The sequence below is a fragment of the Prunus dulcis genome, chromosome 1 (genome assembly GCF_902201215.1).
Source record: "Prunus dulcis chromosome 1, ALMONDv2, whole genome shotgun sequence".
Taxonomy (NCBI): Eukaryota; Viridiplantae; Streptophyta; class Magnoliopsida; order Rosales; family Rosaceae; genus Prunus; species Prunus dulcis.
In genome coordinates, this window is record NC_047650.1 from 41112927 (window position 1) to 41129091 (window position 16165).

The 16165-nt window shown below is 36.9% G+C and overlaps 3 protein-coding genes across 3 annotated transcripts in view; 1 reads left to right on the forward strand and 2 right to left on the reverse strand.

Moving 5' to 3' along the window:
- Positions 1 to 64: 64 nt before the first annotated feature.
- Positions 65 to 10105, forward strand: LOC117623859 (ribosome biogenesis protein BMS1 homolog). The gene is made up of 17 exons (XM_034354867.1): positions 65 to 510; positions 623 to 713; positions 814 to 932; positions 1320 to 1510; positions 1621 to 1831; positions 2697 to 2934; positions 3222 to 3646; positions 4136 to 4247; positions 4458 to 4657; positions 4818 to 5164; positions 5454 to 5550; positions 5624 to 5842; positions 7222 to 7461; positions 7983 to 8192; positions 8455 to 8724; positions 8877 to 9080; positions 9664 to 10105. The coding sequence occupies exons 1-17, from the start codon at positions 238 to 240 to the stop codon at positions 9826 to 9828; spliced, it is 3612 nt and encodes a 1203-aa protein (XP_034210758.1). The 5' UTR covers positions 65 to 237; the 3' UTR covers positions 9829 to 10105.
- Positions 10106 to 10295: 190 nt separating this feature from the next.
- Positions 10296 to 12893, reverse strand: LOC117623867 (12-oxophytodienoate reductase 2-like). Its single transcript, XM_034354878.1, has 5 exons — positions 12792 to 12893; positions 11829 to 11969; positions 11614 to 11744; positions 11274 to 11450; positions 10296 to 11049 (listed from the first exon to the last, which is right to left on the reverse strand). Exons 1-5 carry the CDS (start codon positions 12860 to 12862, stop codon positions 10457 to 10459), a joined length of 1113 nt encoding a protein of 370 aa, XP_034210769.1. The 5' UTR covers positions 12863 to 12893; the 3' UTR covers positions 10296 to 10456.
- A 910-nt stretch (positions 12894 to 13803) lies between these two features.
- The window catches only part of LOC117620128 (12-oxophytodienoate reductase 2-like), a 10963-nt gene continuing 8601 nt past the window's right edge, over positions 13804 to 16165 (reverse strand). Inside the window, exons 5-6 of the mRNA XM_034350245.1 lie at positions 14595 to 14640; positions 13804 to 14387 (exon numbers count right to left, since the gene is read on the reverse strand). Coding sequence (XP_034206136.1) covers positions 13804 to 14387; positions 14595 to 14640 — 630 coding nt within the window. The remainder of the gene's footprint in view (positions 14388 to 14594; positions 14641 to 16165) is intronic.

Sequence of the window (16165 nt, forward strand, 5' to 3'; positions counted from 1 at the left end):
AAAAAAAACGAAAAAAGAAAAAAGAAAAAAGAAAAAAACACCCAACAGCCCGTAAGTCCCCTCCCTCCTCTCTCTCACTATCTGCAAAACCCTACCAAAACCCTAACTCCTCCTTACCCCCAAAAAAAAAAAAATAAAAAAAAAATCCACTTTACTCTTTCATTGATGTTTTCAAAGCATACAAGCAGTGTTGTGTGAAGCTCTGCTGCTGGGGTTTTTTTAATTAGGTTACCATACATGGCCATAGATAGCGGAACTAAGGAGCAGTCGCACAAGGAACATAGGTCCAGGCAGTCGGGTTCCAAGGCCGACAAGAAGAAGCGTGCCGCTTCTTCCCAGAGCGGCAAGAAGCAAAACCCAAAGGCATTTGCTTTTAGCTCAACTGTGAAAGCCAAGCGTCTTCAATCTCGCTCCGTCGAGAAAGAGCAGCGCAGGCTTCATGTCCCAACCATTGATCGTTCCTATGGCGAACAACCTCCATATGTTGTTCTGGTGCATGGACCTCCCAAGGTATATATAGTACATCTAGTCAGTGCAATAACTTACCTGCATCTCACTCAGACTGCTGTTAATTTGTTCGAACTAATATTTTTTTGTTCAATTCCTTATTTTTGATTTCTAGGTTGGCAAGTCTTTGTTAATTAAGTCGCTTGTAAAGCATTATACCAAACATAATTTACCAGAGGTTCGAGGCCCGATTACCATTGTTTCAGGTGCCATGCTTCATGTTTTTCTGATATTGCAATAATTTGATTTAATTTAATATTAGGTTGAGCACTGTTCGTTAAATGCTTGATTGATTGCTTGTGTTAGGGAAGCAAAGGCGGGTACAGTTTGTGGAGTGCCCAAATGATATCAATGGTATGATTGATGCTGCAAAGTTTGCTGATTTAGCATTGCTTCTTATAGATGGAAGCTACGGTTTTGAAATGGTGAGACTTGTGACAATTAATTTTGTTATTTTTTCTTCTACTGTTTCCACGTGGATGGCTTAAACTTCAATGGAAATCCTGACGCTAACAAAATGTTGTACCCTTTTGTTTGTTAAAAATGTCTATGAATTTAACTCCTGTCATACATATCAAACAAACACACGTGCTCGTGTGCAGGCACAACACCCACACTCATAGATTTCATTATTATGTATCGGGAGATGACTCTGCTTGAATATTTAATAGGTGGATGTTCTGGATTTCTTGATACATTCTTTATTGGTCTGATTTCTTTTTCAAGGATTTATTGGTCTGATATCTTTTTTCATCAATATGATGTCAAGACATTTATATTATAATATTGTATTGCCTTAATTTCCTTTACAGGAGACATTTGAATTCCTGAATATATTGCAAGTTCATGGGTTCCCAAAGGTTATGGGAGTTCTTACTCACCTTGATAAGTTTAAAGATGTAAAGAAATTGAAGAAAACAAAGCAACACCTCAAACATCGTTTCTGGACTGAAATATACGATGGAGCTAAATTGTTTTATTTATCTGGTCTCATTCATGGAAAGTAAGTAGCCACTTTCTGCACTGGATGATGCAGTCACTTGTGAAAGTTGACAACTGTTATTAGTTGGATTTTTATTTTATTAATTATATTCCCCCTGGTTTGATGAACAGGTATGTCAAACGTGAAATTCACAATCTGGCACGTTTCATATCTGTTATGAAGTTCCATCCTTTATCTTGGCGAACTGCTCATCCATATGTTTTAGTAGATCGTTTTGAAGATGTGACTCCTCCTGAAAAAGTGCGTTTGAATAATAAATGTGATAGAAATGTCACACTGTATGGTTATTTGCGGGGCTGTAACATGAAAAAAGGAACAAAGGTATGTGTTTGACTTATAAAGTTCTTGTCTTATTGCCTTTAGAAATCTATGTATTACAAATGAGTTTAATTGGAAGAAAAGACCATAACTCAGGTTGATGTACGGAGAGTTCCTTTTAGCTCTCCATGAATTCCAAATGCAGGGGTGAAGCCAGAAAATTCTTTTAGTGGGCAACTCCAAACAATAAAATTAGATTAAAAAAATGTTCAACAAAAGAGTTAAAAACTTAAGGGTATTGATTCATAGTAATTTTCATGCAGTACACATACAGTTGTCCCCAGTATATATGTTTTCTTGTTATCAAAGCATCCTAAGAAAATTTTCAGTTGAATATATTTGGGAGAACATATAAATAAATAAACAAACAAATTTGAATAAAAAAATGTGAAATTGTGACATCAATAACGGGTTAATTATATATAATTGTAATAGCAAATTAAAGATGTAAAGAACAATCCATGAAGGATGAAAAAAGGAAACCATTTTAGAATGCGAGCATCCAACCTAGAACCAATTGGCAATGGGTCTAGAGGCCCAAAATAATTTAAACTATTAAGGCAATGCTTACATTTCCAGTGGGATAATACTCTCAGTATGTGGAAAGAGAGGAAAGCTTTGACATCCTTATAACAAACTAGGCTTTGTCGTGACTTTTAGAAGGCGATCTTTAAGTGAAACTCCTTCAAATTTAGCAGTTAAGATGACTTAAATTTTCGGGTTGGTAACTTGGTGCCGCTTCTGTAATAGTCCCCTCTCCGCTAAAATAAAGAAGAAAGAATACATTGGATTATATGATTCATAGATGCATTATCTTGCTGTTTATTTTTTAATGATATATTGTTGTCTGATTTACATTGTGTATCAGATTCATATTGCAGGTGTTGGGGATTACAGTTTAGCTGGTATGACAGGCTTAGCTGATCCTTGCCCTTTACCCTCAGCTGCCAAAAAGAAGGGACTGCGTGATAAGGAAAAACTGTTTTATGCACCCATGTCTGGACTTGGGGATCTCCTGTATGATAAAGATGCTGTCTACATAAACATAAATGACCACTTTGTGCAGTTTTCCAATGTTGATGAAAAGGGCGAAGCAACAAATGAAGGTCCAATTTATTATTATTTATTTTTAATTTTATAATTTTAAAAATTTGTTTTCTTATTCATATTTGTATGTGTGGGTGAGGATTTGAAAGGATACATTCATGTTCAAATATTTGAAAGGATTTGAAAGGATACATTCATTTAGTTTGATTCCATGTTGTTTATCTGGTACAAATATTTGTTTTTCTTAGACATCTTTTGAGTTTTCCTTATATAGGAAAAGTTTCTATTTCTCTTTCTGCAACTGCCACCAATTTTAAAAGTTGATACTCATGTTCCCGTGTAACAGGAAAGCACCAAGATGTGGGTGTGGCTTTGGTTAAATCTCTTCAGAACACAAAATATTCAGTTGATGAAAAGTTAGAGGAGAGCTTCATTAATCTATTTAGTCGGAAGCCTAATTTATTGTCAAAGGCTCAAAGTGATGGAAAAGATACTGATGAATCTAGAGAACATATTGGTAGAATAGAGTCTTTTGAGGAATATCAGTCTGGGGAAGCAACCAAAGGTGAAGGTTCTGCTGAAGAAAGTGATGCGGAGGATTTTGACGGTTCAGAATCAGAATCTTCAGATAAGAATGAAGCAGCTCATAAAGATGCATCGGATCATGATGCTACTCTTAAAGATCACCTGAAGGAACATGTTGAGTTTCATGATGGAAGGTCAAGGAGAAAAGTTATCTTTGGAAATGACCTTGATTGTAACGATATGGAGGTGAACAAAGCTAAACTCATCATCTCTGTTGAATAGAACCATGATTTGGAGAAAAATATGTTGTTTGTGTCTGTCTGTCTGACGTTACAGGCAAATATTGAAGTTCACTTGCTGAGGCTTGTACACATTAAACAGCTCTGATTTTTTCGCCACTTTGGTTATTAGAGTTATAAGATAACTTCAGTAACTTTTGAATTTAATAATTTAATCTTCTATTTAATTTCTTATTTTTTACTTTATTTCATGTCTGATCCTCATGGATTACTTGGTCATGATTTTCTGATACTAAACATGTACATTCTGAATTGAACTTCTGATAAATGCATAATAGATGTTATACTTATTAATACTTCTCCTAGTTGTCATATCTTCTTCACCTTTCAGCTTATGGATATGAATATAAATAGCGAAAACCAGAAATGTGTATACATTTAGCATCCATGATCTAGTTAATAATACTCATGTTCTACGCATATTCTTCGATTATAGGATTCAGATTTAGAGGCTGAAGATGACGGCAATGACAACAATGAGGATGATATTCATGCATCTTCTGGTTCAGAGTCTTCAGAGGAAGATGAAGATATTCATGAAACAGACGGTAAATTTAAATTTGCAATTTTTGTTGTTGTAATATTCTTATGTTCTGAGCAAGAAGAACTATGCTTATCTTTTGTATTAGATACAACGTTTTTGGGTGAACGGTCCTATATTATGTATGTTGATAAAAACTCAGATTTATAAGAAAATGGTATCTAACTGAAAATGTCATCCATCAATTGCTTACATATTTTCATGTCTCAATTCTTAGATGAGATGGGAAACATTGCAAAGTGGAAAGAATCTTTGGTAGAAAGGACTTCCTCAAGACAAATTATTAACCTTATGCAACTTGTATATGGGAAATCTACATCGACACAAGCAACTTCTATCAATGAAGAACATGATGGTAGTGCAGATGATGAAAGTGATGGAGATGACTTTTTTAAGCCAAAAGGAGAAGGAAACAAGGTTTGTTTGAGACACTGCTTGTTTATATCTCACAGTAAGAGGTGCATGCTTTAACATCAAAGGGATTTATATATCTTTCCAATCTCAAATAAATTATTGGGATAACCTCCATAACTGAAGTGAGCGCTGTCATATTATCATTTTTGTTCGTTTATTCCAGAAACATGGAGGAATAGAAGGCGGAAATTGGAATGTCGAGGACTGTTCCAAATTCACAAATTATTCGAATCTCAAAGACTGGAAAGAAGAAAAGCTTAGGGAGGGTATTCGTGATCGTTTTGTTACTGGTGATTGGTCGAAAGCTTCTCAAAGAAATCAAGCTGCTGAGGCTAAAGTTGAAGATGATGACGCTGTGTATGGTGACTTTGAAGATTTAGAAACTGGGGAGAAGCATGATGGGAATCATTCCAGTGATACAAGCAATGATGCAAACCACAAGGAAGATGATTTGGCCAAAGAGGAGAGGAGGCTGAAAAAGCTTGCTCTTCGTGCAAAGTTTGATGCTCAATATCCTTTTCACTAAAAATATTTTCTTTATATACTTTTCAAAGAATTGCATATTGCTTTTCCACCATAAAAACCAAGGAAGAATTTTGTTGATTGTTTTTTCTTCTGAGTTTGGAATTGGATTAAGCTGGGATAGTTTCTTGGTTATATATTGCATTTGTCCATATATGACGCTCTAATAGTAATTCTGTGTGTATGTGAGCGTTTTTATTTTCGGTTTGGTCGTATGTACTGTGTTGCATTGGTAGATAAATTCTGAAATTACTTTTGTGCCCTTAATTTGATATACGTTTGATGGAGCTGAGTCATCTGAAGAGGAGCTTGAGAATAAACACGAAGGCAAATTTGGTAGAGATCAATCCAAAGAAAGTGGCTATTTTGACAAGGTAAACTTTCTCGCGTATTTAAGATTGTTTTGTGCAGTCCAAGGTAGTGGGATCTCATGCCTGGTTCTTCCAGCTGAAGGATGAGATTGAACTTCGGAAGCAAATGAATATAGCTGAACTCAATGACCTGGATGAGGCCACCCGATTAGAGATAGAGGGTTTCCGGACTGGGACTTACCTAAGGTTGGAGGTTCATGATGTCCCTTATGAGATGGTTGAATATTTTGACCCCTGCCATCCTATTTTGGTTGGAGGAATTGGTCTTGGTGAAGAAAATGTTGGACACATGCAGGTTAGTGTACATTAGAAATATTCACATTTTACTTTTTGTTTGTTTGTTTTGTTTTATACTAGTCCTCCCTGCTGCACGTGTAAGATAGCTCCCCTATTTTATCATACTGAATAGTCAATGGGTGGTCGTATTTTAATCAAACTATTATATTATTCATAGGGCCTTTTTAGACAATTAGACAACTTAGACACAAAAAAAGTATTGGGTGAAATAAATGATTTAAAAGGTGCAGGCGTCCACGATTTCGCGTCGAGGCGCCTCTGGTGGCACGATTTACAGTTGAGGCGCTGTTGAGGCGCTGTTGAGGCGCACTGGAGCGTATGTGAGGCGTGCGGCGATGCTTGTGAGGAGGGAGAGAGGAAGGAGAAGATAACTCGGTGCTGTGCAACCGCAAAGAAGATGATGATCTGGCTTAATTTTTTTTTTTTATATAACTAACGATGTTGTTGGCATAAAACAGGTTTTGTAAATGAGGCTTAAGCATAGTATTAAAATGGGCTTTGGGTCTTAAGCAAATAGTATTAAAATGGGCTTTTTGGGAAAAAAAGGGCATTTCTTTTAAACTAGCATGTGAGGCCTAAGCCCAATAACTGAAACAAGCTATACAGGGCCTAGAAAAATATAAAGAACCAGAAAAGAAAGCCCAAGGATGCTATACTATATTTATAATTTTATATTTAATATATGTTTATATATTTATCATTTAATAATTTTGAAAAAGAAAACCCAAAAGGCTTATGCCCCAACGCTGCGAGGCGCCTCGCAAGGCTCTCAGTAAAACACATTGCTTTACGCCTTCGCGTTTTAAAACATTGGGTGAAATACAGTGACACCCTAACTGGAGCTCACTTTATATTATAGATAGATGGATAGCAATGATAGGCTATTATATTATTAACCACTGGTGTTGCTACCAATTCTTTTGTGAATTTGAAATTGCATTATTGTTTAACTTTGCCATTTGAAATTTACTGAAAACTAGCACTTACTGCTCTTATTAACTTGTTACATTAATTTTCACTTTCAAAGCAAATGACTTGTCATTTACTCTACGTGTCCCAATTATATTTACAATATGATAAAGCTTGAAGTGAGTGAAGGCTGTTTCTCTGATAGATGCAAACCAATGTACAGATCAAACTAATGGATTCCTAATGATTTCTACTCATAGAAAGAGCCAGATTAGAATTTTGTTGCCTCATTTACTTTAACATGACATGTAGGAGCTAGAAGTTAAAACATGTTGAGGTCATAATTGGCAGTCTCTCTTGGTGATAGCTAGCTTATTCCTTCATTGCACATGATCCCCTATGGGCTCAATGTTCTTGCATATTTGAAGAATTCTTATCTCATCAGATGTCTTGTTCCCTTTATCCCAGGCCAGGTTAAAGCGGCATAGGTGGCACAAGAAAGTACTTAAGACTAGCGATCCTATTATTGTTTCTATCGGGTGGAGGCGGTACCAAACAATACCTGTTTATGCTATTGAAGATCGTAATGGAAGGCATCGCATGCTTAAGTACACTCCTGAACACATGCATTCCCTTGCAATGTTTTGGGGCCCTCTTGCCCCTCCTAATACTGGTGTGGTTGCTTTCCAGAATTTATCAAACAATCAGGTTTGACATGTTTCTTTCGTTTCTTCTTTTTTTTTTTTTTTTTTTTTTTTTCCTTTTACTCGTTTATGTTTATGTTTCCTTACCGTTTCTCTTTATGTTTCTTAAAATCCCTTCGAAATTTTTAGGATTGGCATAGGGAAAGCTTTGAATATTTTCCATTAGAGATTTATCTAATGAGGACTAAGTTGAGGATCACACGTGAGGCCCACTTTTCAATGAGATCTAAAGGGAACGGTTTAAACCATGGAATTACTAAATGGTGTTCCAATCTGATCTGCAGACCACTTTGTAAATCAATAATTGTGTTTCCTTTTATTTCTTAAATTCTATATTAAGTGTTATTTTAAAAAATATTTTTCTTAGGGTGTGTACTGAGCCTTTTGGTCAAAGAGTCTACTTTCAGTGCCACCTCTATCTTTCCCATGCATGCGTTATTTATTTATGTCTTTTCATTTAACTTTTTTGAATTTTATGTTTTTACCTTTTTCTTCATTCCTAAGCTACATTCGTTGGTCTGGCAGGTGCAGTTTAGGATCACAGCAACTGCTGTTGTGCTTGAGTTCAACCACGCATCACGAATAGTGAAGAAACTCAAACTAGTTGGTCACCCCTGCAAGATCTTCAAGAACACTGCACTTGTAAAAGATATGTTTACGTCAGATCTTGAAATAGCTCGATTTGAAGGAGCTGCTGTTCGAACTGTCAGTGGCATTCGGGGGCAGGTGAAAAAGGTATGCTGGTTTGATGTTTACGTCATATATTGTTTGCGTGCAGTTTTTATTTGTCCATGTGGATTTTGCCAGTTTAATATTCATTCTGGCAATTAAACTCTTGAGCTGGTGTTGTTACTGCATAGTGCATATATATAGGTAACAGAAACATGTGTATTAGCATCCTTCATTGTAATTAAAGTTCTGAGCATGGATAGGCATATTTCCTCATATGACCCATGATGCTAATTTAATTTACTTTGAATAATTTTAATCTTGACAGGCTGCAAAAGAAGAAATTGGTAACCAACCGAAAAAGATGGGTGGACAACCAAAAGAAGGGATAGCTAGGTGCACCTTTGAGGATAAAATTAAGATGAGTGACATTGTTTTTTTGCGTGCTTGGACCCAAGTTGAAGTTCCTCAGTTTTACAACCCATTGACGACATCGCTGCAACCTCGTGATAAGACCTGGCAAGGGATGAAAACTACTGCTGAATTGAGGAGAGAACATAATATTCCTATTCCTGTTAACAAAGATTCACTTTACAAGGTAATCAATGATATGAGGGACTCACAGTGAGGCTGCTTATTGCAGTGGTACATGGTTTCTCTCAATTCTGCCCCGGCAGTACTGCTTGTTTTCTTTCTTCAGTTTTTGTGTGTTATCCAACGGTACTTAATTTCATGTTCTTGTGTCAACAGCCCATTGAAAGGAAGCTGAAGAAGTTCAACCCCTTGGTGATTCCTAAGTCATTGCAGGCTGCTTTACCATTTGCTTCAAAGCCTAAGGATATACCCAGTAGAGGAAGGCCACTTCTTGAAAATAGAAGAGCTGTTGTCATGGAACCTCATGAACGGAAAGTTCATGCTCTTGTTCAACATCTTCGATTAATTAGAAATGAGAAGGTATGCACCTTAAGACAATTATTGTGTTTGAACCATCGTGCCAAGTGCATAATTGATGGTTAAATTTGTTGGAGAGCCAAATTGGGTAATGCACAGCCACACTTAGAGAGACCCCACACTGATAGAGGCACTCCAAAAAGATTAATTTACCTTCCAAGATCTTGATGGAGGACTTTTTCTATGGTTACAAATTAACTTTGTTTGGCAATCGGTTGCTGGTTGGAAATGTTTGTTTGAATAGCCGCAGTAAATTTAAATTGGGGGAGGATTGCTTTTGAGTTTTGACACATGGAACTTGCATAAACACCTTTGAGGAAAACCTCAGACTCTTTCTGGAGAGTGACACCAATTTTAATTTATATTAATTTATATTTATTCTGGAGAAAACTTGTAGGGCTAGTCTAGAGTGCAATCATGCTATGAGGACCTTATTTGTCTTTTTTGTTATGTTGCCCTTACACGGTTACACCAGAGCGCACACACAGCTGCTATTTTATGGTGTGACAATATTATGCTGGAGAGTGTCCCTTATCATCACCCTATTATTTTTTAAAGTATTTTAACTTCACTTTGGCTCTTGCAGATAAAGAAGCGCAAGCTAAAGGATGATAAAAAAAGGAAAGAAATTGAAGTGCAGAAAGCCAAAGAAGAGCAATTGTCGAAAAAGCGCCAGAGAGAAGAACGACGAGAGAGATATCGGGAGCAAGACAAACTGAAGAAAAAAATCAGGAGAAATGCAGAGGACTGATGGATGCACAAACTTTTGCCTACTGTTTCTGTGTCTTGAGGAAACTAGGTCAGTGTGCTGCCGGAAAAGAAAACGCAGTAGATACTCTAGGATTTGATACTCTCAGAAACATGACCTCAGGAATTGCTGAGATCAAAACGACTTGTGGGTATTGTCAATATGCAATTTGTATTCATAACCTTCAACATGTATCATATGTTCATTCTTTGGCATCAGAGTACGTGGTTTTTTAGGTACATTGGATTGGATGAGACCATGAAATTAAAATGTCATTTTATATCGTAGGGTTCAAATAGCTACATTTATAGAAAGCTTTGATGCAATTAAATACAATACATGTTAGACCTGATCTACTTTTATTCTTATCAGCTGGTCTAGTGGCATTTACTGACTGGAGAACACTTTGGGTGAGGCTGCCGCGCACAGAAACACTCGATACAAATATTAGCCAACACAGAAACATAATATACCAAACCAAATGACAAGTTTCATTCCACCGAAAAAAAAATGACAACTTTTTTTCACTTTTATTTTCTATCTACTTATACATATAGTGGAAGAATGGTAACAATACGAATAAGCAGATTAAGATCCAAGTATGTTCAAGCTTCCTTGGGCTGCAGGAAACTTAAGCAGTAGTTTCAAGAAATGGATAATCAGTGTAACCAATAACCGGATCAGATGTATAGAATGTCTCTCGGTTATACTTATTTAGAGGAGCATTAAGCTCAAATCTCTTGGGCAAATCTGGATTAGCCAAGAACAAACGTCCATAAGCAATAAGATCTGCACGACCCTCTGCCACAGCATTGTTCCCATCTTCCCTGTCAAAACCACCAGCAGCAATGAAGGTGCCTTTAAAAGCTTCTCTCATGGGCAGAAGACTGTAAGGGGTTTCACTTTTGTCTCCAATTGTCTTCATTCTTGGCTCAACCACATGGCAGTACAGGATCCCGTATTTGTTCAAGGATTTGGCCATATAAAGGCCTAATGCTTTCGGATTCGAATCCCCTGATTCCATATAGTCTGCAAAAGGAGATAATCTTATTCCAACTTTATCTGCTCCTATCTCATTAGCAACAGCTTCAACAATTTCCAAAGCGAACCGGCAACGATTCTCCAGCGATCCACCATATTCATCTGTTCGATCGTTCACTTGGTCTTTCATAAACTGATCAATCAGGTAGCCATGCGCCCCATGAATTTCAACCCCATCAAAGCCTATATATCAGACAAGCATTTTCCATTCAGCGAAGATGTTACAAAGTTAAAATTAGACCAAACTGAATCATATGATTACAAAGTTAAAACATTAAACAATATGAGACTCTAAACCAACACAATTCAATTCAAGAATCAATCTGGCGTGATTTTCGTTAATAGCTACATTTGGCTTATGAATTATGTTCCATTTTTATTTCTTGCAAATCTTATTTTATATTTACCAGCTTCAATAGCATTCCTTGCAGCAAGTCTAAAATCATTGACAATTTGTGGAATCTCATCTGTCCTTAATCGTCTTGGAGGTGTGTATTCAGCAAGAGCAACGCCATTAGTTAGTACTTGTGAGGTTAGTGGCTTGTCAGTAGAAGAGATTGGAGTTTGTCCCCTTGGCTGGAAACCTGCAAGCAAAGAGAGAGAGCCAGAGACAGAAACAGAATCACAATCTGAGCTCAATACATTATGGTCATGAAAAATCAGATTCCTGATGCTTCAATGGTCTAATTGCTCATAAGTCTTTCTATTATAGAAGTGAAGTCATAAAGGTGAAAGACAGAAACGCACCGCTATTTGAAACCCTCCCCGGATGCATAATCTGACAGAAGAAGACACCGCCTTTAGCATGAACAGCATCAACAATCGGTTTCCAAGCTTCAACTTGCTCCGTTGTCCATAAACCAGGATTATTCACCCACCTTGAGATATTAAATTTATGTAATTAATTTCATTGAAAAAACCAAACGTAAAAGAAAATGCAAAGCTACTCTTCTTAAAATTACCCTTGATCTGTGTCAGAAACAAAAGTGGCTTCAGCTATGAGAAGACCCCCTTGAGACGTTCTCTGAGAGTAGTATAAGATGGCATGTGGCTGTGGAATATTATTGTATGATCTCATTCTAGCCAGTGGTGGTAAAACAATTCTGGAAATGGCAGAGAAAATAAATTAGAGATACAATAGAGTAAAAGAAGATGACATGTGGATGAGAAACAAATTACAAATATAAGCATCAATCTTTCCTGGTAGTAAACTATCACAGCTATATAACTACATCACCTGTGATAGCTTTAAAAGAGAACAACATAACTAGCCCCGGCAAATAATTATCCTAAATATTTAAGAAAAATAAGCAAGAGATAAACCATTATGAAATGATCAAGGCAGAAAGGACAATAAAATGCATGGTGAAAGAAACTGCTGATATAGGTAAACAACTTCATTTGGCAAGACATAAGAAGTAAAATTCTTTTTCTTGTTAGCCAACTCGGATTTTCCACAAACGCCTGCTTCTGACTTCTAAGGGGACTAAACTGTTCGTGTAGGTGGGGCAAGCTCCTAGCAAGGTTCAAGAAATCCTTGTCGGAAGAGGTGGAGTTGCGCGGACTGTGCCATCTTTGAAAAGTGAGAGTGTTGTAATGGGCGGGTTACCTTGACTTAGATCTCTACAAGATGGAGATCGTTGGTGTAAGTGGCTAAATACAAGTCATGATGTGTAAGTTTCACATTGGAGAATACTCTCCTAATTGTACCTAAGTGGTTAAGGTCGGGACAATACATGGTGTGGACAAGTAGTGGACTCCTAATTGGCATGGTGGTACCAACAAACCCATTTTAAGCAGAACAAGGTCATGCCATGGCCAATTGGTGCGACAACAAAATGACCCAAGATACAGATTTAGAAAAACAGATCGCCAGCTCGCAGCAATATCTAATCAATAATGCAATGTACAAGAGATTTAAGTACCTATGAGAAAGGTTGAACTTTCCCATTTTGTAAGGAGTAAGGAGAGGAACTGTGGGAGGTTGAGCAGGCATGTTATCTTGCACTTGGCCTCTGCGTTGTGGTTTTTTTCTTTTTTGCTTTGGAAATGAATGGAAGACCCCAATTGGGGTTTTATACATTTAGTAGGAACCCAAAGACAAGACATTGAGACTTTTGATGATGTTTGCAATTACGTGCTTGTTATTGAAATTACATCTGAATCACACTTTTCAAGCTCTTTAGGTCCGGGTTGTTATTGAAATTACATTACTAATAGTTGTTAGAAGTACAAATAAATCAGCACCCACGTAAATACGAACGTCATTAAACAGGTCATTGTGGGGCTACGTATGTAGTGACTTGTGATTATTTGGATGCTTGAATTTCCTTATGTCTTCTTGAATGAATTGTGTTGCAATAGAAAAGACGCATCATTCTTTTACTTGAAGCGGTGGCTGCTTGGACAAAGTTTGATGCAGACCCGAAGTCACAAGGCTAGCTTCAATAGGTGGCTTGAACAAATCAAGGTCAAACCATTGGGACCCTTTTGAATATCTGTCTCCAAGTCAAAACTCACTACTTGGATTCCAAATTTAAATTTGCTGCTGCACTCCTGGGATGATTCAAATGCACAACAAGATGAAAAGTGGTTTTAAACAGAAGAAGAAGATTTGGGTTCTGCCCGTTAAGAGAATAAACACATTGAATTTGAGTTTTTATAAAAAAATAACACAAATTTACCTCTTATTTTCATAATTGTTAGTTTTTAAGAAGGCTTAAATGTTAAAATAGTCCACGTGTTTTACTCATTTGGTCAATTTAGTCCGTGTTTTCAATTTGGCCAATTTGTTCAATTTACCCATTTGGTCAATTTAGTCCCGTGTTTTCTATCTAATTATAAATGTAGTGGAAGAATGGTAACAATACAAATAAGCAGATTAATATCTAAGTACGTTCAAGCTTCCTTGGGCTGCAGGAAACTTAAGCAGTAGTTTCAAGAAATGGATAGATAATCAGTGCAACCAATAACCGGATCAGATGTATAGAATGTCTCTCGGTTGTACTTATTTAGAGGAGCATTAAGCTCAAATCTCTTGGGCAAATCTGGATTAGCCAAGAACAAACGTCCATAAGCAATAAGATCTGCACGACCCTCTGCCACAGCATTGTTCCCATCTTCCCTGTCAAAACCACCAGCAGCAATGAAGGTGCCTGTAAAAGCTTCTCTCATGGGCAGAAGACTGTAAGGGGTTTCACTTTTGTCTCCAACTGTCTTCATTCTTGGCTCAACCACATGGCAGTACAGGATCCCGTATTTGTTCAAGGATTTGGCCATATAAATGCCTAATGCTTTCGGATTCGAATCCCCTGATTCCATATAGTCTGCAAATGGAGATAATCTAATTCCAACTTTATCTGCTCCTATCTCATTAGCAACAGCTTCAACGATTTCCAGATCAAACCGGCAACGATTCTCCAGCGATCCACCATATTCATCTGTTCGATCGTTCACTTGATCTTTCATAAACTGATCAATCAGGTAGCCATGCGCCCCATGAATTTCAACCCCATCAAAGCCTACATATCAGACAAGCATTTTCCATGCAGCGAAGATATGTTACAAATTCAGTTAAAATTAGACAAAACTGAATCATATGATTACAAAGTTAAAACATTAAACAATATGAGACTTAAAACCAACACAATTCAATGCAAGACTCAATCTGGCGTGATTTTCTTTAATAGCTACATTTGGCTTATGAATTATGTTCCATTTATATTTACCAGCTTCGATAGCATTCCTTGCAGCAAGTCTCAAATCATTGACAATTTGTGGAATCTCATCTGTCCTTAATCGTCTTGGAGGTGTGTATTCAGCAACAGCAACGCCATTAGTTAGTATTTGTGAGGTTAGTGGCTTTTCAGTAGAAGAGATTGGAGCTTGCCCCTTTGGCTGGAAACCTGCAGAGACAGAGACAGAAACAGAATCACAATCTGAGCTCAATACATTATGTTCATGAAAAATCAGCTTCCTGATGCTTCAATGGTCTAATTGCTCATAAGTCTTTCTATTATAGAAGTGAAGTCATAAAGGTGGAAGACAGAAACGCACCACTATGTGAAACCCTCCCCGGATGCCAAATCTGACAGAAGAAGACACCGCCTTTAGCGTGGACAGCATCAACAATCGGTTTCCAGGCTTCAACTTGCTCCCTTGTCCATAAACCAGGATTAAGCACCCACCTTGAGATATTAAATTTATGTAATTAATTTCATTTAAAAAACCAAACGTAAAAAAAAAAAAAAAGGAAAGCTACTCTTCTTAAAATTACCCTTGATCTGCATCAGAAACAAGAGTGGCTTCAGCTATGAGAAGACCCCCTTGAGATGTTCTCTGAGAGTAGTATAAGATGCTGGCATGTGGCTGTGGAACAGTACTGTATATTTTGACTGATTTATTCACTTAGGTTTCTGTTTGCTTATAAGTAGTCTTTTAATTTATGTTTCCGGCTTATAGGTATCACGATTTATCACTAAGTTTTTTCCATTGCTAATAATAACACTCTTTACCTGTATGTTTCATATGGGTGCTTGCTTGAGTAATTGGTATAATACGTGGATTTTCACTGTCATGAATTAAATTAAATTTTATCCATATATTAGGTAAATATTACCAAGGAAAGAATTGAAAATTTAAATTATGAAATTCAATTACGAGAAAATAATGCATTAAATTTAGATTTTCAATGTGTTTTCTTTATTTACCCCAATGGGTAAATCGACACAACAAAAAGATAATAAAAGTCAAAGGACTTATATCTAAAACAAAAAACGCATGGACTAAATTCAATAACAGCTAATCATTTTGGACTTAAATCTAAGAACCCCTTATATTTTCTACTCAAAGGTTCTTAAGGGGAGCTTCAAGCGTTTATCAACACTTCTACTCTACACCATTTAAGAAAAATATACTTGTAAGTGTCCAAAGTTGTTATTGTCATAATTATTGCTAGAGTGATTCTCTTGCATTTCCTATTGGAAATGGCAAGATGGTACACTAGTTTTAGAGGCATAGCCATGCGGCTATACTTTTTAAATATCCGTTTGGCTATACTCTTTAATGTATCCAGGGTTTAACTCTGATAATCCTTTTCCATGTAAACAAACAAAAAAAATTGCAAAATCAGAAACACAGAGCAAGCCTGTGCCAGGTTTTCGAGTAATGTTTGAAAAATCCGCCTAGGCACTAGGCGGGAGGACACCGACAAGCCTGTGCCAGGTTTTCGAGTAATGTTTGAAAAATCCGCCTAGGCACTAGGCGGGAGGACACCGACGCCAAAGAGTTAGGCGGCGCC